Source organism: Opisthocomus hoazin, chromosome 2 (assembly GCF_030867145.1).
Source record: "Opisthocomus hoazin isolate bOpiHoa1 chromosome 2, bOpiHoa1.hap1, whole genome shotgun sequence".
Lineage (NCBI taxonomy): Eukaryota > Metazoa > Chordata > Aves > Opisthocomiformes > Opisthocomidae > Opisthocomus > Opisthocomus hoazin.
Window position 1 is genome coordinate 5,168,556 of NC_134415.1, and position 21,362 is coordinate 5,189,917.

The 21,362-nt window shown below is 51.1% G+C and overlaps 1 protein-coding gene across 1 annotated transcript; it reads left to right on the plus strand.

The window, feature by feature from the left end:
• The first annotated feature begins 2,687 nt into the window (after positions 1-2,687).
• On the plus strand, positions 2,688-11,900 carry FAM89A (family with sequence similarity 89 member A). Its single transcript, XM_075412051.1, has 2 exons — positions 2,688-2,964; positions 9,637-11,900. Exons 1-2 carry the CDS (start codon positions 2,713-2,715, stop codon positions 9,793-9,795), a joined length of 411 nt encoding a protein of 136 aa, XP_075268166.1. The 5' UTR covers positions 2,688-2,712; the 3' UTR covers positions 9,796-11,900.
• Positions 11,901-21,362: the final 9,462 nt, after the last annotated feature.

A 21,362-nucleotide genomic window follows, 5' to 3' on the forward strand; every position in this document is an offset into this window, starting at 1 on the left:
TAGGGAAGAATTCATTAGCATATGTAGGTAAATCAGTTATGAGAGGGGAAAGCATCATAGAAAAGGTCGCTGGAAACAGAAACAGCCTTAATATATCCATTCAAGAGACAATACAATGCGTATAGATCACTACATTTGGAAAGAGGAATATTAGTAAACGATGTGCAAATGATACGCAGGCACTGCGGATCCTCCTAATGAATGAGGAAAGGGAAAAAAAAATCACATATGCATATGTAAATTAAAAATATACCATGTGCATAAGGAAATGGTGCAGGACACCTCTCTTCTGGCACTTCCCAATTCTTTATGACATAAAACACATGTATTTTTAATGCCGGGTTTTGTAGGTAACGTGCTTAACAGAGGATGGTTTAGAGGAGTAACAGGTTTCTGTAGTCCAACTCTAGGAACCCCCAAAGACCGAGAGGTTCGTACAGCTAACAAAGGCTTACTCCACCACCAAAAGACATAACTGCAAAAGACTCCCGCTTCCATTATCAACACGTCATAACTAGGTCAGATGAAATAAAGCCGTAGATTTAGATCTTAAAGGACAGATGCAAATTGAATATGAATGAGGGCTCGATAAGGTTGCCAATGGAGAGTCACTGAGAACCCAAGAAGTAATTTTTTTTCATTTTTCAGCTGACAAAGTTGAGCAGTAAGCCAGCACAAAGACGTTTGCAATAGTAACGATATGGCAACAAGGTGCCTGAAGGACCCAAGTGTGAAGAAAACGCACTCACAATCTAATGAGATCGGGCAAGCTGAAAAAAATAATTAAGATGAGCTGGTCTAGATAAAACAAGAATATTCACAAGCTTTTCCAAATAGGTGTCATGTGGAAAAAAAGGGGGGGGGGTTGGATGGAGAACAAGTAAATCTGTTTGCTAATAAGCGGGAAGATAATACAGTGCCGACACCCTTAGCAAACGAAATCAGGATTTTTGCTGTCAGGCACTATTGGCCTGGAATGACGAGGGGTTTGTCGATGCTTTTAATCTGCAGTAGGGATGGGTTTGAATGCCTTTGGTTTCATAAAGCTATCAGCAGTGTTTTATTTTTCACAACCAGTCTGGGCAGAAATGGCATCACGGCTCACGGGGGAAAACCCAATTCTCCTAGTGTCTGAAGTACAGAGCATTAAAAAGCAGATTGGGTAGCCTGAAAAATCAATCCCCAAAGCAGGGCGTAAACATGAATATAGATTGGGAGAAGCTTCCTCCACTGCACGCAGTTTGGAAACAATGGTCGCAGAGTCTGACGGCACTGAAGCCATGAAAAAGCCACACACAAAACTGAAAACAGCAGAGAGGATTCACTCCAAATCACCAGACCTGGTTATTTCTTGAGGAGAAAACCCCACCAAACAGAGTTGTGGTACCAGGACTTCACCCTTAAACAACCTGGCTTTCCAACGGCAGCGCATTCCCCGGACTCCCAAAGTTACACCCTGCTTCGCTTTGGATTTTGAAGGATCCGAAATCACCGTAATTTATTCACGAGACCCCAGAGATACAAGCACGTGAAGGAAAACGGGGCGAGAAATGAAAGGCGCAGGGAGAGCAGCTGCAGCTGGCGCAGGGAGGTCGTGTTTCCATCCATCTGGACCTGTCGTCACGCTGGCAGTTTCATAGAATCATAGAATCATAGAATGGTTTGGGTTGGAAGGGACCATAAAGATCATCCTGTTCCAACCCCCCTGCCATGAGCAGGGACATCTTCCACCAGACCAGGTTCCTCAGAGCTCCATCCAACCTGGCCTTGAACACTGCCAGGGAGGGGGCAGCCACAGCTTCTCTGGGCAGCCTGGGCCAGTGTTTCACCACCCTCATGGTGAAGAATTTCTTCCTAATATCTAATCTAAATCTGCCCTCTTTTAGTTCAGAGCCGTTCCCCCTTGTCCTATCACTACACACCCTTGTGAGAAGCCCCTCTCCATCCTTCCTGTCGGCCCCTCCAGGCACTGGCAGCTGCTCTAAGGTCACCCCGGAGCCTTCTCTTCTCCAGGCTGAACAGCCCCAACTCCCTCAGCCTGTCCTCGTAGGAGAGGTGCTCCAGCCCTGGGATCATCTTCGTGGCCCTCCTCTGGCCCCGCTCCAACACATCCGTGTCCTTCCTGTGTTGGGGGCTCCAGAGCTGGACGCAGGACTCCAGGTGGGGTCTGACAAGAGCGGAGTAAACGGGCAGAATCACCTCCCTCGCCCTACTGGCCACTTTATTTATGTATTTTTTTTAACTATTCAATTGTGTTTAATGAAATGTGATCCGTTTCAGGGATCGCGGTGCCGCAGCCCCCCACCCGCCGCCACCCCGTCCCACAGCGCGGCCCCCTGCCCTGACACCCTTCCGAAAGGCCGCGGGCAGTTCTGCCGGCCGGAGCGACAAACCCCTCCGTGAATAAATACAGAAAAGAAAAAAAATAAAAATAAATAACGACAGACGGCTCTTCCCGACTGGGAGATTCGCTTCGCGGAGCCCCGCCTGAGGGGACGCCGCCCGCCGCGTCGCCGCGCCTCGCCTGAGGGGACGCCGCGCGCCCCCTCGCCTCAGCCCGAACCCGCTCCCCCCGCCCGGCCCCGCCCCCCGGGCCTCTCGCCCCGCCCCGGCCCCGCCCCCCGCGCCTCTCGCCCCGCCCCCCGCGCCTCTCCCCCCGGCCCCTCCCGCCGCGGGGCCGAGCCGCTCCTTCCCGTCGGCGGCCGGCGCAGCATGAGCGGGCCGGGGCTGCCGGGGCCCGGCGGAGGTGCGGGGCTGCCGCCGCTGCCCAAGAGCCTGAGCGGGCTGCTCAACTCCTCCTCCTCCGGCGGCGGCGGCCGGGGCGGGCGGTGGCGGGACCTGGAGCGGCTCTACGCGCAGAAGTCCCGCATCCAGGACGAGCTGAGCGGCGGCGGCCGGGGCTCCCCGCGCCCGCCCAAGCCTCCCAACCTGGACGCGGCGCTGGCCCTGCTCCGTAAGGAGATGGTGAGCGGGGCCGGGCCGCGGCGGGAGCGGCGGGGGGCGCTGCCTCCGACCCGAGGCCTCCCCGGCGCCGGAAGGGCGGCCCCGGCCCGCCGGGCCCCCGAGCAGCGCGGCGGGGGGCGGGCACCGGGAGGCGGCGGGGGAGACCCGGGACCGCCGGCCCCTGGGTCTGTGACGGTGGGGCCGAGACCCCCAGCACCCTGTGTCTGTAATGGTGGGGCTGGGGGAGAGCCGGGACCCCCAGCACCCTGTGTCTGTAATGGTGGGGCTGGGCCCCCCAGCACCTTGTGTCTGTGACGGTGGGGTGGGGAGAGCCGGGACCCCCAGCACCCTGGGTCTGTAATGGTGGGGCTGGGGGAGAGCCGGGACCCCCAGCACCCTGTGTCTGTAACGGTGGGGTGGGGAGAGCCGGGACCCCCAGCACCCCGTGTATGTAATGGTGGGGCTGGGGGAGAGCCGGGACCCCCAGCACCCCGTGTATGTAACGGTGGGGCTGGGGGAGAGCCGGGACCCCCAGCACCCTGGGTCTGTAACGGTGGGGTGGGGAGAGCTGGGAGCCCCAGCACCCTGGGTCTGTAATGGTGGGGTGGGGAGAGCTGGGACCCCCAGCACCCTGTGTCTGTAACGGTGGGGGTGGGGTAGAGCCGGGACCCCCAGCACCCTGGGTCTGTAGTGGTGGGGCTGGGACCCCCAGCACCCTGCATCTGTAACGGTGGGGTGAGGAGAGCCGGGACCCCCAGCACCCTGTGTCTGTAACGATGGGGTTGGGACCCCCAGCACCCTGTGTCTGTAACGGTGGGGTGGGGAGAGCTGTGCCCCCCAGCACCCTGGGTCTGTAACGGTGGGGTGGGGAGAGCCGGGACCCCCGGCCCCAGCAGCCCGCGGGCTGAGCGCCCTGCAGCCAGCGCCTGGTTCAGGGGCACCCATTTGAACCCGACGCCCATTTTCGAAGGTTAAAAGAAAGGAAAAAAAAAAAAAAGGTATGGGCGCTGATTCATGCGGTGGAAGCGGTGTGCAGTGGGACCGGGTTTTCTTCGGGGCTTTGTCTGGTGTTATTGGTGAGATTGCCCCGGGCCACCCGGCGCACCTTTTGGTTAAACACCAGTGTGGGTGTTGGTGCTCGGCTGGTGCCAGCCGCTGTTGTAACGACTTCTGATAACCCCAGCGCTGGGCATTTAGTGTTCTGAAACACATACAAGGTGATATGGCTGAAAATCTGCCCCTTTTAAGGCCTTTTTCTCATGGTAAGGAGAATGGTCATGGATTTAGGAGGACTTCATGTGCAGAGTCTCCTTCTCTGGAGATATTCAAGACCCGTCTGGATGCGGTCCCGTGCAGCCTGCTCTGGGTGACCCTGCTTCGGCAGGGGATTGGGCTGGGTGACCCACAGAGGTCCCTTCCAACCCCGACCATGCTGGGATTCTGGGAGATCTTGGTCTGCAACCAGTTGCTCAAATACAGTTTGAGATGTTCTTAAACCCGTGTGTTCAAAGCCGCTGGTGTGCGCTGAAGGAACTCCGTGGAGCGCTGGGGTTTTTCTGCAGTGCTTTAAGGGGAAGCAAGGCCACGCTCTCAGTCATCACAATCCTTTCCAAAAAAGCCAAGATACCTCGTTTATAAAGGTCTAACCTGTCTTTCCCAATGGAAAAGCAAAGGAAATGCTTGTTGAAGTCACTTGACTGCTAGACTTCCCCTTCGGTAGTCTGCTTATCCTTGATGATAATTTGATAAAACGCTTCTGAGGAGAAAAAAAAAATACAGTACCTCGGCAGGCATCAAAGACTTCCGAGCAGCAGTCTCCTCAGTTCCAGGTGTGCTTTTTTGTGGCCTGTGCAAATTAGAGGGACTCTTGCCTGCCAATAGCCTGCCCTCCGTCAAGCAGATAACAGCACTTGATTATTCATATTGAACGCTCTTTATTCTGGCAGTCAAAGGTAGCATTTCCGTGGAGTAACGAGCTTCCAGTAGTGAACGAGAAGGAAACGTGTCGCGGCATCTTTCCCTGCGTGATCAAACCAGGTGCTGTGTCTGTAAGTTGTTAAAGGTGGGAAAGCGATGGATTTAGATGCTTCAGAGGGGGAGGGATGGAAGGAGAGGTCACGTCGGAGCTGTGGTCCTGAGGGAAGGAGGTGATCGCGTGGGGCTGTGCATCAGGTTGTCTTGCAGGTGCTACGATGAAACTCCAGAGTCGAATGCAGACGGGCTGGGATGAAGAACTTGGTGCTGGCAGGCTTGGACATCGCTTCAGGCTTCTGCTGCCCTGGGGATCGTACTTGAAAGCTGTGAAAAGCCAGAGGCTGTGTTTTTCTCGACAGACTTACTGTTCTCCTTTGATTGTTTGACACTGGTGGTAGCTACAGAAAAATGAGATGCTAAACGCAGCTCATTTGGTGTTAAGGCCTGCTGGGTTAATTCTGCTGAGCGATTTCTGGCTTGGCGATGGCGGTTGGTGGAGAGCTGATCTTCACAGAAAGCGCTGATGTGCTTTACGGAGCTGAGACGGGAGAGCTGCTGGCGAAACGCGCCTGGTCTCCTCTGGAGACGAAGAACCGGTCGCCTGTCTCCAGGGTGAGTTTTCTGGCTCCGCTCGCTCCTCTCTTGGAGCAGTTCTGCACCGCAGTCTTAGCCTTCAGACGCGTGGCTGTGCTGCAGGTCTGCCTGGTGGGTCTCATGTTCACGTCTCGCACCATGAGGTCACTGTCTCACCTGCGGCGAGCAGTTTCGGTGGGGTGAACCCAGCTTCATCGACTGCCACCTCCACAAGTTGATGTTCAGGCTTTATTGCTGGGCAGGTAAACAGCCATTAGCTTAACAAGCCGAAAGAAACTCCTTCAGCAGGGCTAGGCGGAGGGGCCTGGAGGTGGTACAAACGCCTCCGTTCTCTTTTCCCTCCTGCAGTCGTGGCTGGTTTTTGGTTTACAGACTTTTGTAGAAGAAGGTTTGCATGAGTGCTGGTCTCCTCGTGCAGGACAGAGAGTGAGGAAGAGTAGCGTACGCTTCCTGCCAAGCGCGTGCTTGAACGGCGAGGGGAGAGAAAGTTGTCGTGTTCGTTACAGGGGGAAACGGAGATGGGTAAGAAAAGCAGCGCAGATCCGAGGTGAGGGCTTGTCTGTAACCTCCTGGCAGCTAGCGCAGCGTTCCGCGTCTGGGTCCATCTCTTGTCCTCAAGTCCTCGTGTATGGTCCGTACAGGACATCATGTCTCGGCTTCATGACCTCACCAAGTAATTCGTGTTGGACCTGAAAGATGCTGCATCACAGAACTGCAGAATGTTAGGGGTTGGAAGGGACCTCTGTGGGTCATCTAGTCCAACCCCCTGCCCAAGCAGGGTCACCTACAGCAGGCTGCACAGGACCGCGTCCAGGAGGGTCTTGAATATCTCCAGAGAAGGAGACTCCACAACCTCCCTGGGCAGCCTGGGCCAGGGCTCCGGCACCCTCAGAGGGAAGAAGTTCTTCCTCGTGTTCAGGTGGAACTTCCTCTGCTTCAGTTTGTGCCCATTGCCCCTCATCCTGGCCCCGTCCTCCTGACACCCACCTTCAGATATCTCCAGGCTGAACAAGCCCAGCTCCCTCAGCCTCTCCTCGTAGGGGAGATGTTCCAGTCCCCTCCTCATCCTCGTAGCCCTCTGCTGGACTCTCTCCAGTAGCTCCTCATCTTTCTTGAACTGGGGAGCCCAGAACTGGACACAGTACTCCAGATGGGGCCTCACTAGGGCAGAGTAGAGGGGGAGGAGAACCTCCCTCGACCTGCTGGCCACACTCCTCTTAATGCATCCCAGGATCCCATTGGCCTTCTTGGCAGCCAGGGCACACTGCTGGCTCATGGTCAACCTGTCATCCACCAGCACTCCCAGGTCGCTCTCCACAGGGCTGCTCTCCAGCAGGTCAGCCCCAGCCTGTACTGGTGCATGGGGTTGTTCCTCCCCAGGTGCAGGAACCTGCACTTGCCCTTGTTGAACTTCATCAGGTTCCTCTCCACCCAACTCTCCAGCCTGTCCAGGTCTCGCTGAATCCTATTTTTCTGAGTTGGAGTGGTGTTGTGGTTCTTTCTTTTTCTCCTGCTTCCACCTTCAGAAGAAGGAGCTGGTAGAGTAGTTCACCAATGCCAAAGGAAGATCTTTGTGCTAGCTTCATGTGGCTTTCTCCGGTGCTGAGCGTATCTGTCCTTAGAATTTAGACGTGTAAGGAGAGATTTCTGAGGTAAGAATTCTCATTCTGGCTAAAATGTAGCCTGGCAGTAAAGGCTACTAACATTTTTTTTTTTTAAATTTCCCACCCCTTAACATGAGTTGCAGCAAAAACTTTCTTTGGTGGGACTGAGTCTGGCGAGGAACAGCCCGTCAGCTGAACGCTTACTGGAAAGTTTAGGCAGAAGTGGCTGCTTCTGTAAGATGTTGAAATGGGCAATGGTGTTAATTTACCGCGAGACAAAGCTAGTTTAATTTGATCTGGCTCGGACAGGCAACGTACCAGATGGACCCTCCGCTTTGTTGCCAGAGGGGGAAACTGCTTTGAGTTCAGTGGCTGCCTTCATTTTGCTTTGTGGAGCAACGTGCTGGTTTTGTACCTGGCATGGAGACGCAGGCTACAAGGTAACCTGTTTTTTAATGTTGCTCCAAATCCCTAATTAGCTCTGGAAGTAACACTTTGGAAGTTTGGGGGACCAAAATATTAGGGGCATAACTATAACTCAAGCGTATGCTGGAGTAGCATGTGAAAATACTCGGAAGGTTTGCAGGCGGCGATGGGCGTTCTCACTTCTGCTTTAGTTGTGGTGCTTTTGGGCAGCATGCTGTGTTGTGCTAGACATCCCTAGCCTTGTCAGACGCCTGCGTGCGTCGACAGGGAAAAGAAAATAATTGTAGAAGACAGTTAGGTGGGAAGTGGAAACTCAGGCACAGCTCCACCTGCAACTTTTAATCCAGGCCGTTCGAAACAACAAGAGAGAGGCTGTGACACGGTGCGAGAGAGACGTGTGAAAGACACAGAATCACAGAATAGTAGGGGTTGGAAGGGACCACTGTGGGTCATCTAGTCCAACCCTCCTGCCGAAGCAGGGTCACCCAGAGCAGGCTGCACAAGACCTTGTCCAGGCGGGTCTTGAATATCTCCAGAGAAGGAGACTCCACAACCTCCCTGGGCAGCCTGTTCCAGGGCTCCGTCACCCTCAGAGGGAAGAAGTTCTTCCTCATGTTCAGACGGAACTTCCTGTGCCTCAGTTTGTGCCCATTGCCCCTTGTCCTGTCGCTGGGCACCACTGAAAAGAGCTTGGCCCCATCCTCCTGACACCCACCCTGCAGATATTTGTAAGCATTTATTAGGTCCCCTCGCAGCCTTCTCTTCTTCAGGCTGAACAAGCCCAGTTCCCTCAACCTCTCCTCGTAGGGGAGATGTTCCAGTCCCCTCATCATCCTCGTAGCCCTCCGCTGGACTCTCTCCTTTCTTGAACTGGGGAGCCCAGAACTGGACACAGTACTCCAGATGAGGCCTCACTAGGGCAGTGTAGAGACACGCAGTGTTACTGGAAAAATGTCTCTTGCGTAATGAGGAATATGGAGTTCGTGTGTTTATCTGTAATGCTTTGGGTAGGAGGGAACTGCTTGCTGGAAGCGAAGGAAGGCGCTGTGATGCGACAAAATCTTGGAGAACGCTTTGCCCGTGCTCTGCTGCGTCGCGTTGTTCCTTGTGCTTTTGTCCAGTTTATTTTATTTAGCTTGGGGAGGAGTGGCTGGAGAGCTGCTCGGCGGAGAATGGCCTTGGGGTGCTGGTCGACAGCCGGCTGAACAGGAGCCAGCAGTGTGCCCAGGTGGCCAAGAAGGCCAAGGGCATCCTGGCTTGGATCAGGAATGGTGTGGCCAGCAGGAGCAGGGAGGGGATTGTGCCACTGTGCTCGGCACTGGTGAGGCTGCACCTCGAGTGCTGTGTTCAGTTCTGGGCCCCTCACCACAAGAAGGACATTGAGGGGCTGGAGCGTGTCCAGAGAAGGGCAGCGAGGCTGGGGAGGGGTCTGGAGAACAAGTCTGCTGAGGAGCAGCTGAGGGAGCTGGGGCTGTTCAGTCTGGAGAAGAGGAGGCTGAGGGGGGACCTTATCGCTCTCTACAGCTCCCTGAAAGGAGGGTGTGGTGAGGTGGGGGTTGGTCTCTTCTCCCAGGTAACCAGCGATAGGACAAGAGGCAATGGCCTCAGGTTGCATCAGGGGAGGTTCAGATTGGATATTAGGAAAAATGTCTTCACTGCAAGAGTGGTCAGAGACAACGGCCTCAAGTTGCATCAGGGGAGTTTTAGATTGGATAATAGGAACAATTTCTTCACTGAAGGGGTTGACAGGCATTGGACCAGGCTGCCCAGGGCAGTGGTGGAGTCCCCATCCCTGGAGGGGTTCAAAAAAATGTGTAGACGTGGCACTTGGGGACATGGTTTAGCAGGCATGGGGGTGTTGGGGTGAGGGTTGGACTTGATGATCTTAGAGGTCTTTTCCAACCTTAATGATTCTGTGATTCTGTCCCGTGGGGAGTCTGGTCACCTTAGCAAATGAATTATACTTCCCTATTTTGTAACTGCTCAAGGTAGAAAGAAGCTTGATCCTCTTGTTCAGCAATGAAAGATACATGGCATTATACTGCCAGCACAATCGCGATTTTAACACTGTTTGTTTGAATTCTTCCCTGCTCAGGTTGGCCTTCGGCAGCTGGATATGTCCTTGCTGTGCCAGCTGTACTCCCTGTACGAATCCATTCAGGAGTATAAAGGCGCCTGCCAAGCCGACTCTAACGCAGACTGCACGTACGCTCTGGAAAATGGGTTTTTTGATGAAGAGGAGGAGTACTTCTAGAAGCGGGAAAATCACCTCCAGGCTGACCGAGGTCCTCTTGCCCTTCTCTCCCTGTGACGCACCTCGGCGAGAACGACTGGAAACTGTAGGGATCTCCCTTCCCGAGGAGGAGCACCCAGCTACCCCGAGCCGTGTCCTTATTTTCACCGGCTGTCAGGACAGGTTACTCCTGCAAATACCACTCGAGGAAAGTGCCGTACTCTGACTTTTGAAGAGTCCTCAAACATGCTCGACAAGAGTTTTTCAATTTAATTTGCAAGGTGGGTGGCTTCAACTTAGGAACGGTAGCTTATAACTGGAATTTTACTCGTAGAAGACAGCGGCAACTTCCTGAGCTGTGATAACTTCGTAGGGGGGCAGGGGGGAAGTCTCCGCTGTGGTGTAAATAGCTCTAGGTGATTTTTTGTCTTTTTTGAGGGGTAGGGGGGGTCAGTGGTATTGATAAATGCATTTTGAACAGGCATCTGGATGCACGCACATCCTCGGCTCTACTAAGCTACTTCTGCTCTTATCAGCTGCATCCAGTTTTCTACTGGGTGGATTGTTTACACAGTTTAAATTTCCTTTTTTTTTTTTTTCCTCCTTAAGCTAATTTTGACTTTCCTTATTCCCAGCTTACAAGCTGTACGTGCGATGGTGAATGTTATCAGCAGGTTTTGGTTTTTTTTTTTTTCTGTTGATCTAATTCACTTTGTTGGTACTGCCACTTGGCGTGAACTTTTATACTGCTGTCCGGATTCCTTGCCTCAGCGTAGCTCTCTGACCTGCTCATCTTGGCTCCCAAATGGTTTGCTTGGCTTTTACTACAGCATAGTAAAAGCACAGATTCAAACGTGGTCTGTCTGCCACTGTGTGGCTTGGAATGCCTTGAACTCTCGTGCAAGCGTTCTCGGTCGTCTGAAAAATAAGGAAACCTCTCCTACGACGCAATGGGACAAATTGCAATATTTTGTACTGGGGGAACTTTGTTTCTGTAAGGTAGACTACAGCTCTTTTTAAAAACGCAGAATAAGTATTTTGAGCACATACTTTGCGTATGCTAAAACTTTTTATACTAACTTGTTCTTTGAAGTATAACTTATTTTTGTTTCCAGGACTTACTAAAGCACTCGGTTTAAGTTTTTATTATTTCGTAGTGTGTACCTGTAATGCTTCATCAGCTTGGAACATGAGAGCTGCCAGCCGTCTGAGTCTTCCCCCCTCTCTGTTTTAAGTAAAATCGGCTCCCAGCGCGATTTTCATTTCTTAACTTGAATTCTCAAGCTTGCTGCAAAGCACAGTGCCTGGATCTTGACACGAGCTGATAATTAAGGGCTTAAATCTCCAAAGGTTTTTGCCTGGTTCATGCCTGGCGTGCGTACAGTTTGCTGAAGGAGCCGGCGCTCGCACGCTGGGGTAGCTCCTCTCTCACCTTTTAGCAAAGGCAAGGATGTCGCGGTGAGAAAAGCCAAGAGCCTTCCAGGGTGGAGGCTTCGTGCATTCCCTCTAAAACCGGCTTCTTTTAGGGGAATTTAAAGGCCACAAGAGCAAAGACACTGCAGTAACTGTGTATGTGTGTAAGTTCACAGAATCACAGAATAGTAGGGGTTGGAAGGGACCTCTGTGGGTCATCTAGTCCAACCCCCCTGCCGAAGCAGTGTCACCCAGAGCAGGCTGCACAGGACCTTGTCCAGGCGGGTCTTGAATATCTCCAGAGAAGGAGACTCCACAACCTCCCTGGGCAGCCTGGGCCAGGGCTCCGTCACCCTCAGAGGGAAGAAGTTCTTCCTCATGTTCAGACGGAACAGTTCTGCATCTAGTCTGTGCAAGAGTCAGAGGTGTTGTTTTCAACATTAATTCTGGTCTAATTACTTGACTCACCCAAACTAAAATGAATAAGGCCAACGCAGATCGTCCACACGGCTACATCGATATTGAAGAAGCTGTGTGTGTATGTACGAGTATCTATACACACATATGGACGTACAACTTTGTGCTTTGACTTAGGAATGTATCAGCTTTGAGTATCATTTGCTGTGCTTTTGGCATTTAGATGAGGCTTTTTCTGGTCTGTTGAAGTACTGCTCTTTTCTTGCTCTTTTCAAAAAATAAAAAGCATGATGTTTAGCGTAACTTTTTAACGTTGTGTCTATTTTAATTTACCATTTCGGTCGATCCAGACTCTCCCCCCTTCCCAGCCTCCCCCTAAAAAACCTAGGACTAGTCATCACCCCTGGATCGAAGCAAGCGGTTTTTAAGGAAAGCTTCTACCTGCCTATATTTGGAATGTGAATTTCCTACTTCTGTGTCTTAATCAGATTCTACTCGGTTTTGAATTCAGCAGAGAGAATCCTGTCTCTGCTAGAATTAAAGGTTCTGTTTTACAGATCCTTACACAGTGCCGTTCCTTAATAGTCCCATTGGCCAGAAGGGACTTGAGGAAAATTCACGGCACTTTCTCTTACATAAATGAAACTTAAAAGGCAAAATGATTTACGTTTCTGATTTTAATGCAGCGTGCTGGTGGGTTGGGGAACGTGGAATGTCTGGCTGGTATTCGCTGTACCGAGAGAAGCGTAGAAGTCTGAAGGCATCACTCCACAGCACCATCTGCACTGGGAAAAGGGGGGGTGATTCGGACTTGCCAAGTTTTCAGCCCCTTGTCCCTTTTAACGCCACCTTCTTGGCACGGGAGGGAAGTTATGGGCTGTGTTCCTAAGGCGAACTGAAATGCAGTGAAGCCTGGCCAGCGAGGCAGAGGTTTCAAAACCAGTAAATTTGGTATGATGTCACTGAGCAGTTGTTCCGGAGGCAGAGTTCTACGCCTGGTGTCTTGGCGGTGAGCTGCATCGCTTCCCCACGTCATAACAGTGGGAAGTAGGGAAATGGCTTTGAAAGAGAGGTGCTTGGTGGGTAAGTACAGCTTAAACATGGAGGAATTGTTACATACAGCTTGAAGTCAGAGTAGTGTGCGTGACGGAACAAGCTGTGTTACGACAAAAGCTCGCAACCCTTGGTCCAAACCACCTACCAACAATGATCTCTTGCCCATTTTTACTCCGAAACCTTGATTTCATAGAATCATTAAGGTTGGAGAAGACCTCCAAGATCATTGAGTCCAACCGTCACCCCAACACCCCCATGCCTGCTGAACCATGTCCCCAAGTGCCACATCCACGTTTTTTGAACCTCTCCAGGGATGGGGACTCCACCACTGCCCTGGGCAGCCTGGTCCAATGCCTGACCACTCTTGCAGTGAAGACATTTTTCCTAATATCCAATCTGAACCTCCCCTGATGCAACCTGAGGCCATTGCCTCTCACCCTATTGCCGGTTACTTGGGAGAAGAGACCAACCCCCACCTCACCACACCCTCCTTTCAGGGAGCTGTAGAGAGCGATAAGGTCCCCCCTCAGCCTCCTCTTCTCCAGACTGAACAGCCCCAGCTCCCTCAGCCGCTCCTCAACAGACTTGTTCTCCAGACCCCTCCCCAGCCTCGCTGCCCTTCTCTGGACACGCTCCAGCCCCTCAGTGTCCTTCTTGTGGTGAGGGGCCCAAAACTGAACACAGCACTCGAGGTGCGGCCTCACCAGCACCGAGTACAGGGGCACGATCCCCTCCCTGCTCCTGCTGGCCACATCATTCCTGACCCAAGCCAGGATGCCGCTGGCCTTCTTGGCCACCTGGGCACACTGCTGGCTCATGTTCAGCCGGCTGTCAATTTGACTTACATATAACCTTTTGAGGATACTTTTTAAGGCTTTAAGGAGAGAACCTCTTGAAAACTTCACTACCAAGCGAATACCACACAACTCTTTCGGTCCCACACAGCGCAGCCGGCTTTGCTGGCGCAGGAGAAGGCAGGTTTTCAAGGAAACGAGGACAGTCCGGCTCCTGCTGCTCAGAGGTGGAAAACTGCGAGTACAGCCATTCAGAAGGCAATCTGCCACGGTAATTCTTCACTGGCCTTTCTCCAAAGGGCCTACAAATGTGGTAAATGGTTAGAAATAAGGGATTATTAGGTCTGTGCTAGATATGTTTGAAGGTTTTTTTAACAACGTGCCATCCTCATTGCTAGGACAGTTGCAGAGTCGTGCAGTCATAATGACATCGCAGTCTAGTCCTTTTGAAGTGTTCTTTATCTACGAAAAAAGAAGAATCTGGAAGAAGTGCTCCATTCTCAAGAAAGTGAGCATCGTAAAAAAAAGAATCGGTGGCTGATGTCCTGGCAGGTGTAATGCATAGAATCATGGAATGCTTTGGGTTGGGAGGGACCTTCAGAGGCCATCCAGCCCAACCCCCCTGCAGTGAGCAGGGACGTCTTCACCTGGGTCAGGCTGCTCAGAGCCCCGTCCAACCTGGCCTGGAATGTCTCCAGGGATAGGGCATCAACCACCTCTCTGGGCAGCCTGGGCCAGGGTTTCACCACCCTCATGGTAAAAAATTTCCTCCTTATCTCCAGTCTAAACCTCCCCTCCCTCCGTTTAAAGCCATTACTCCTTGTCCTGTCACAACAGGCCTTGCTAAAAAGATGGGCGTTTAGTTCCAGCTTCAGCTCCTGATGTCAGCCCTGTTGGTTTTAGTGGGGCTGGATGAAGGTTTTCAGAGGTATTACTGTGTAACGCAGTGAACCTTGTGACAGACGATCAGCTGAGTAACTTCTGAAAAAGATCAGGGTTGCTTCACAGAAAGAGTTTTCCAATAAAGGTGAGGCAAATTTGCACAGGTAGCTTGGATTCATCTTTCAGGTGCTAGCTAAAGGTGAGGTTTTTAATACAAAATTGAGTGTTGTCTTGAAATTGAAAGGCTGGGAGAAGGATTATGAAAAAAATCATTGTTATTTGTAAATAATAATTCAATTCCTAATCATAGGTAACCAAGTAATTTTGCATGAATTTCTCAAATAAGTTAATTTTTTAAAAAAATATGTTTACGTTTTCTTGTAAATAATTCGGTTTGCAAAATTTTGAATGCAACAAAGACAACAGCGAAAACACCAGCATCTATAAAAAAAGTTGATCAAATTAGTATCTATTTGCTAACCTAAGGTGGTGCCTCGTATTTAGTTCCTGAGGAACCAAAGTTCACGCAATGGCTGTCCGGGCGTTTTCTGTCAGTCTGTTTGCTCTAAACCACATCGCAGAGAAGCTGGAAAGTCGCTCTGTCTTTATAAACCTTGTGAAAATGAGCAGCTGGAGGAGGAATGGGACGTCCGGCGCTTCCACGGACAGAATCCCAGGTAAAACTCAACTCGCCCAGCAGCACGTGCCCGGTGCCGTGGGGAGGAGGCGGGAGCCTGCAGCACGGCGTTCGGTGAGCGAGGGTGAAAACTGGGGGTGCAGCGAGGGGGAAGGGGCCCAGGGAAGACCCCAGGTGTCGCCTTGGGGACCAAACGGGGTGCTGGAAGGTGCGAGGGATGTCGTGGAGCTTTTGGAGGCTGGAGGTTTGCGCGGTTCGGAAGGAGACGCTGAGGTCCTGGGACAGCAGTTCTTTGAGATCCCGTGTCTCGTTAGCTGCTCACGGCTTGGGGGAATTGTCCTGTCCTTCTTCAACCTGTTTTAAAGTCTGTGGTTGTTCTACTGGTCATGTGTTTTCAATGTTACAGTCATTCGTTGCAGGTAAGAACTGGAAAGAAGGCGTTTGCCTTGCTGTCTTGCTGAAGCCGTTAATTTCGTTTGAGGAATTAGGTTGTTCTGAGGGCGAGGGGACCCGATTCCCCCGCTCTGCCGGTCAGCTGGCTGCTGGGGAGGAATGTGAAATGGGAGGATGAATCGAGTACGTGCCAAAGGGAACCCCACCGACTGGGCTTTACTTCTCAACGTGCAGCTTTGCGTCCTGGGGCCGCTCGGAAAGAATTTACTCCTGTTTTTGGGACGCCTGCCTGCAGAGGATGTGTTATCAGAGTTCATATTCCTTTTCATAATACTACATGCGTTTTCTCCGAAAACAACCCCTCAAGAGTACACTTTTCCACCCGTTGTTATCTTTGCTTCATTTGAAGCTACTAAATTTAACTCTAAACGATGCTGCATGACTGAAGGAAGTAACTGGTTCCTTGTCTTAGCAAAGTAGCTAAAAGCTCTGTGTTATTTGCAAAGTCACCTTATATTGATTTTAACACTTTCTGGGAGTTTCCAAGCTGCCTAAACGACGTGCTAACACTTCCTAACTGGCCGCTCCGCGATCGTGGTGACCCGAAGTGTGCAGTGAGCTTCGCAAACATCCAGGGTCTGCTGCCAAGACTGGTTTCTGCTGTGGCTTGAAGAACCTGGGGGATCTGCGCATGGTGACAAGCTCTCCTGAGCTGGGGTGGTCTGGGAGAGCGGAGGTGGCCCCACAGAGCCCAGATGTGGTCACAGAATCACAGAATGGTCAGGGTTGGAAGGGCCCTCCGTGGGTCACCCAGTCCAACCCCCTGCCGAAGCAGGGTCACCCAGAGCAGGCTGCACAGGACCGTGGCCAGGTGGGGCTTGAATATCTCCAGAGAAGGAGAATCCACAACCTCCCTGGGCAGCCTGTTCCAGGGCTCCGTCACCCTCAGAGGGAAGAAGTTCTTCCTCGTGTTCAGCTGGAACTTCCTCTGCTTCAGTTTGTGCCCATTGCCCCTTGTCCTGTCGCTGGGCACCACTGGAAAGAGTCTGGCCCCATTCTCCTGACACCCACCCTGCAGATATTTACAGGCATTTATTAGGTCCCCTCTCAGCCTTCTCTTCTCCAGGCTGAACAAGCCCAGCTCCCTCAGCCTTTCCTCGTAGGAGAGATGCTCCAGTCCCCTCATCATCCTCGTAGCCCTCCGCTGGACTCTCTCCAGTAGCTCCTCATCTTTCTTGAACTGGGGAGCCCAGCACTGGACACAGTACTCCAGATGGGGCCTCACTAGGGCACAGTAGAGGGGGAGGAGAACCTCCCTCGACCTGCTGGCCACACTCCTCTCAATGCACCCTAGGATCCCATCGGCCTTCTTGGCAGCCAGGGCACACTGCTGGCTCATGGTCAACCTGTCGTCCACCAGGACACCCAGGTCCCTCTCCGCAGAGCTGCACTCCAGAAGGTCCAGAGCAGATGCGATGGGCTAAACCTTTGGTGAGGGTCAGCGTGTGCTGGACTGGCGCCTGCAGCTTGCCAGGCGACCGTGCCTGGTGAGGAAGCGGTGGGATCAGCAAGGAGCTCTCACTCCAGGCGATCAGTGGGGACTTTGGCCATTTGCTTTTAAACGGAAAAAACAACCCAGCCTTTGGAGGGGATGGATACTCACTGCAGCAGTCTACTTCCCTTAATTTTTTGGCTCCCTCTCATCCTTTCTATTCAGGAAAATTCATTAGACGAACTTGGAAACAACCAGCCCAGAGTAATGAAGCCCGCATCTGATTTCAGAGGAATGTGCTTTTAGCAGTAGAATTTACATTTTTCAGATAAGGTTGGTATGCCATTTAAAGAGAGAAACCCATTTGCTGTTGAAATACGCAGGCTTATGACTATTTGAACTCTTCCCTGAACTTTTGCCGTGGGTTTTAAATGCATTCATGCATTATTAAGGTAATGTCTTCAAGAGAGTGTAATATCTGAGAATCCCTCAATTCAAAAGGAGAGGGGAAATCCCATGCAAATCGTGGATGATTAGAATTAAAGGAAAATGAACTGTTAGCGCATGGAGAGTTCAACCGTGTGCCAGACCCCTGCCTTAAATTCCTGTTAGCAGAAGCAGCTCAGCCCTCCTCGCAGGGCGAACTCCTCTCTTTCAGAAATCACAAGCCTTTCTTCCGCGGGTCGGAAGCGTCCCTGCGAATACCTGGCCGGACACACGAAGAAGAGCTTCAAAGCTCGTTCTGGCTCAGGATACCAGGCACCATCACAATGATGAAGTTGCCTCTCTGAGCCCTCCCAGCTCTTGCTTAAACTCCTCTGCCTTGTCAAACAGCAGAACCTTTTAAATCATTTACAGAAAGGCAGCGTAACGAGGTCGTTACTTCAGTTATAAAAGCGATGGGGACAGACCTTTCATTATTTTTCCTCTCAGCTCAACGCTTTACAGTGTCTTCAGTTTAACAGAATCTGGAATTTAACAAAAACCTGTAGCACTGATTATTTGTCTTGAAAGCCCTCAATTTTGTTAGGGTTGCTTAAGATATTGGGAAGATCAAGCAGGGCACGCAGAAGCAAATTAACAAGGAGTGATGTGAAGTTTCGAACAGGTAAAGTTCAAGCTTAAACAGGACCAGATTTCTAACTTGTTCCATGACTACTAAATAGCATCATCGGCTGCTCATATCACGGAGTAGGATTCTTTTTTTAATGCTACATGACACAAAAGGTAAACTACTGAAACAATAAAGTAGTTGTTTGGTGTAGGGGAAGGGCATTTTATCAGAATCAGCTGAACGAAAAATAATACGGCAAATCTGAGTGAAAATTCATTTCTCATAGCACTAGAATATCAAAGTCCTGTTACCATTTGCTTTTTATCCTGCATGAACACAGCGTGTTTATATTCTCCCCAAGAGTCTCGACAGTCCTTTCTCATCTGTTTACTGCTGTACAAATTACAAATGTAATGATAAATGAGAGAGGTAGGAATTTGCAGGAATCTCTATGGAGAAGGAGGAGTTCTGTTTTAGGCGTTTCTTTTCTTGTGTCTCCTGTCCTTTTCCATAAGGTTTGCTTGAGGTCTGCGTTTTCATATGTAGAGAGATTTGTCTTGTCTCCAGTGCTTTCTGTGGCTACACAATAGGACTTTTCTCCCCCTCGCCACTTATCACTAGCCAGGCATTCACAAAGTCCTTTCTGTTTCTGTTGCAAATGTAGGGACTGTTCTAGGCTTTCAATGCCCCTTCTCACAGAGAATAAAACTCTTTTCTGTGCCTTCAAATGCAGGTGTGTACGGACAGAACGCGTCAATCAGGATTAGAGAAGCCAAGCCTATCTCACTGTTACCACAGATATTCATTTGTAAGAGCGTCTGCTTAAAAGTGTGGACATTTACACTATGCTTTCCTTTCCAAATTAGAAGGGAGTTTGTACAGATGCGTTTATTCTCCAGGAACAGAGATCTCAATTCTCCATGCCTGTTCTTTCATTCCGTTCTGAATTAAATGCTTTACTTTGTAGGCAATGCTCGTATTTGTATTTGAACTTAACTGCGTGTAACCCAGTGTGTAAGTCCTTACAAGAAGCCTGTAGTAGATCTGAAGAGGTAGAGGCTGCCTTTTTCATTTAAAAGTCCTAAATGCTCTGCAGTCCTACAGCCAAGGAACCTGACTGATGGATTTTCACCATCCCTGGAGGGGTTCAAAAAACATGTAGATGTGGCACTTCAGTACATGCTTTAGCAGGCATGGTGGTGTTGGGGTGTCGGCTGGACTTGATGATCTCAGAGGTCTTTTCCAACCTTAGTGATCCTATGATGCACGTTGCTGGTGTAGCAAGGTTGTTGCAGGGGGTAGCAGGGTAGCAGGGAGTTGGAAGCATGCAACCAACCAAGGTTGAGGGAGGGGATTCTGCCCCTTTACTCCACTCTTGTGAGACCCCACCTGGAGTCCTGCGTCCAGCTCTGGAGCCCCCAGCATAGGAAGGACATGGATGTGTTGGAGCGGGGCCAGAGGAGGCCACGAAGATGATCCCAGGGCTGGAGCACCTCTCCTATGACCACAGGCTGAGGGAGTTGGGGCTGTTCAGCCTGGAGAAGAGAAGGCTCTGGGGTCACCTTAGAGCAGCTGCCAGTGCCTGAAGGGGCCGACAGGAAGGATGGAGAGGGGCTTTTCACAAGGGTGTGTAGTGATAGGACAAGGGGGAACGGCTATAAACTACAAGAGGGCAGATTTAGATGAGATATTAGGAAGAAATTCTTCCCCATGATGGTGGTGAAACACTGGCCCAGGTTGCCCAGAGAAGCTGTGGCTGCTCCCTCCCTGGCAGTGTTCAAGGCCAGGTTGGATGGAGCTCTGAGCACCCTGGTCTGAAGATGTCCCTGCTCATAGCAGGGGGGTTGGAACCAGATGATCTTCAAGGTCCCTTCCAACCCAAACCATTCTATGATTCTATTACCTGGAGAATAAAAGTAGCAGATGCAAACTTACTAAAAGATCAAGCCACCATCTTTACAATGAATTCCTCAGGTAAAATCTTGTATTTTCACAAAATTGTATTGCTTGAAGAGTTGGTCATAGCTGAAAACCAGCGGGGCACTGCAGTGCCGCTGCAGGCAGTAAGAGCTGACAGGTCTCCGGGGTCAGGAAAGGCAGCTTGGCTTTGCCTCCTGCAGCCAGTACCTCCGGCTGCCAGCGAGAACATCTGTCCGGAGCACCGGAGGAAGGACCTGGTGACCTGTGAGTTCGCTTCGAGCCCGGTCCCATTCTGTGGAAACAAAACGGCTCCCAGCAGCAGAGGCAGCTGCCAGCTTGGGACAAAGAGCGGAGTTTCGAGGAGCCAGCGCTTTTCAATGGCGTGAAATTACAGACGGCGCCTTCCACCCAGCTGCTGCAGAGAGGAAGGGTCTGCATGTGAGGGACCTCCTCTATCAGGACGCGCTGTAGAGGATTCAGAACGCGTCTCTGAACTGGCCATCAAAGCGCTCCTGTGGCTGGATTAGATTAACATCACCAGGCTGGCGTTTTCTGAGTGAAAGCAGATGAGTAACGACGAGGGCAGGGAGAGGTGCTCTGTATGTGTTTCTGATGCTGTCTGAACAGGGACATGACTTCTTTTTTTGTTAACTGATACGATCTGTCCTGTTGCACAATAGTCAAACTATTGTGAGGATAAGGTGCCTTTCTCCCAGGTGGCATTTTCTTCCAGTGTGGGACCTTCCTAAGGGCAGAGGCTGCACAATTTCATACACAGACGAGGCAGAAGATGGACAGGCTGTAAGAATAGGATTGACCTTCCCTCTCTCTCCATCTGCACACAGAAACACACATCATTTAGAGAAACTGCACAATTCCATTGAGCAGGAACATTTTTTGGGAAAAATCCACTTGAAGTGTAAAATAAAGTTTGAACAGATGCGAGTTTTAATGCAAGCTAAGTCTTGTCATGCGGTTACGTAAAGAAATGGATACCTACCCTTGTGTTCGTCCTCAGCAACGTTAATTTGCTTCTCCAAAGGAAACGCTTTGAATAATCTGTCCAACCCAGCTGAAAAAATTCTTCACCTATCAGCACTTGTTGTCATTTTACTCTTTCCCAGGATGGCATGAGTAAGGGATGGACTGAGTTTTCCTTGCGTGCAAGCCACCCGCCATTTCCAGACTCCTAAGTAGGAAACACGTCCTCTTAGGGAAACAAGAGATTCCTGTTGTTGAAAGAAATCGATAAGGAGTGTCCTCGGAGCGATACATTCCTTGTGCTCCCCATCCTGCAATTTCCAAGCTGATTTTCCTGGTGCTGGTATGTGGCGCTTTGTTACGCAGTGGCTGCTCTGGATGGAGCATGTTTTCTTCCTGGTTATTATTGCGCTTCTGTGGGCTTTTGATTTCTGGTGATCAAAAGAACGCTGTAGTCCTACTGCGAGGAAGCGATGCTATCTGTGCTGCAGCCGAGACACGCTGCAGCAGCAGCTTTGAAGGTCAGAACCAAAGCTTTATGCTGGAAGT

Bases quoted from the DNA above. Each gene is read 5' to 3' on its own strand.
- FAM89A (XM_075412051.1), top strand. From the start codon at position 2,713: ATGAGCGGGCCGGGGCTGCCGGGGCCCGGCGGAGGTGCGGGGCTGCCG. The intron at 2,965-9,636 runs GTGAGCGGGGCC...TTCCCTGCTCAG, and splicing joins CCCTGCTCCGTAAGGAGATG to GTTGGCCTTCGGCAGCTGGA.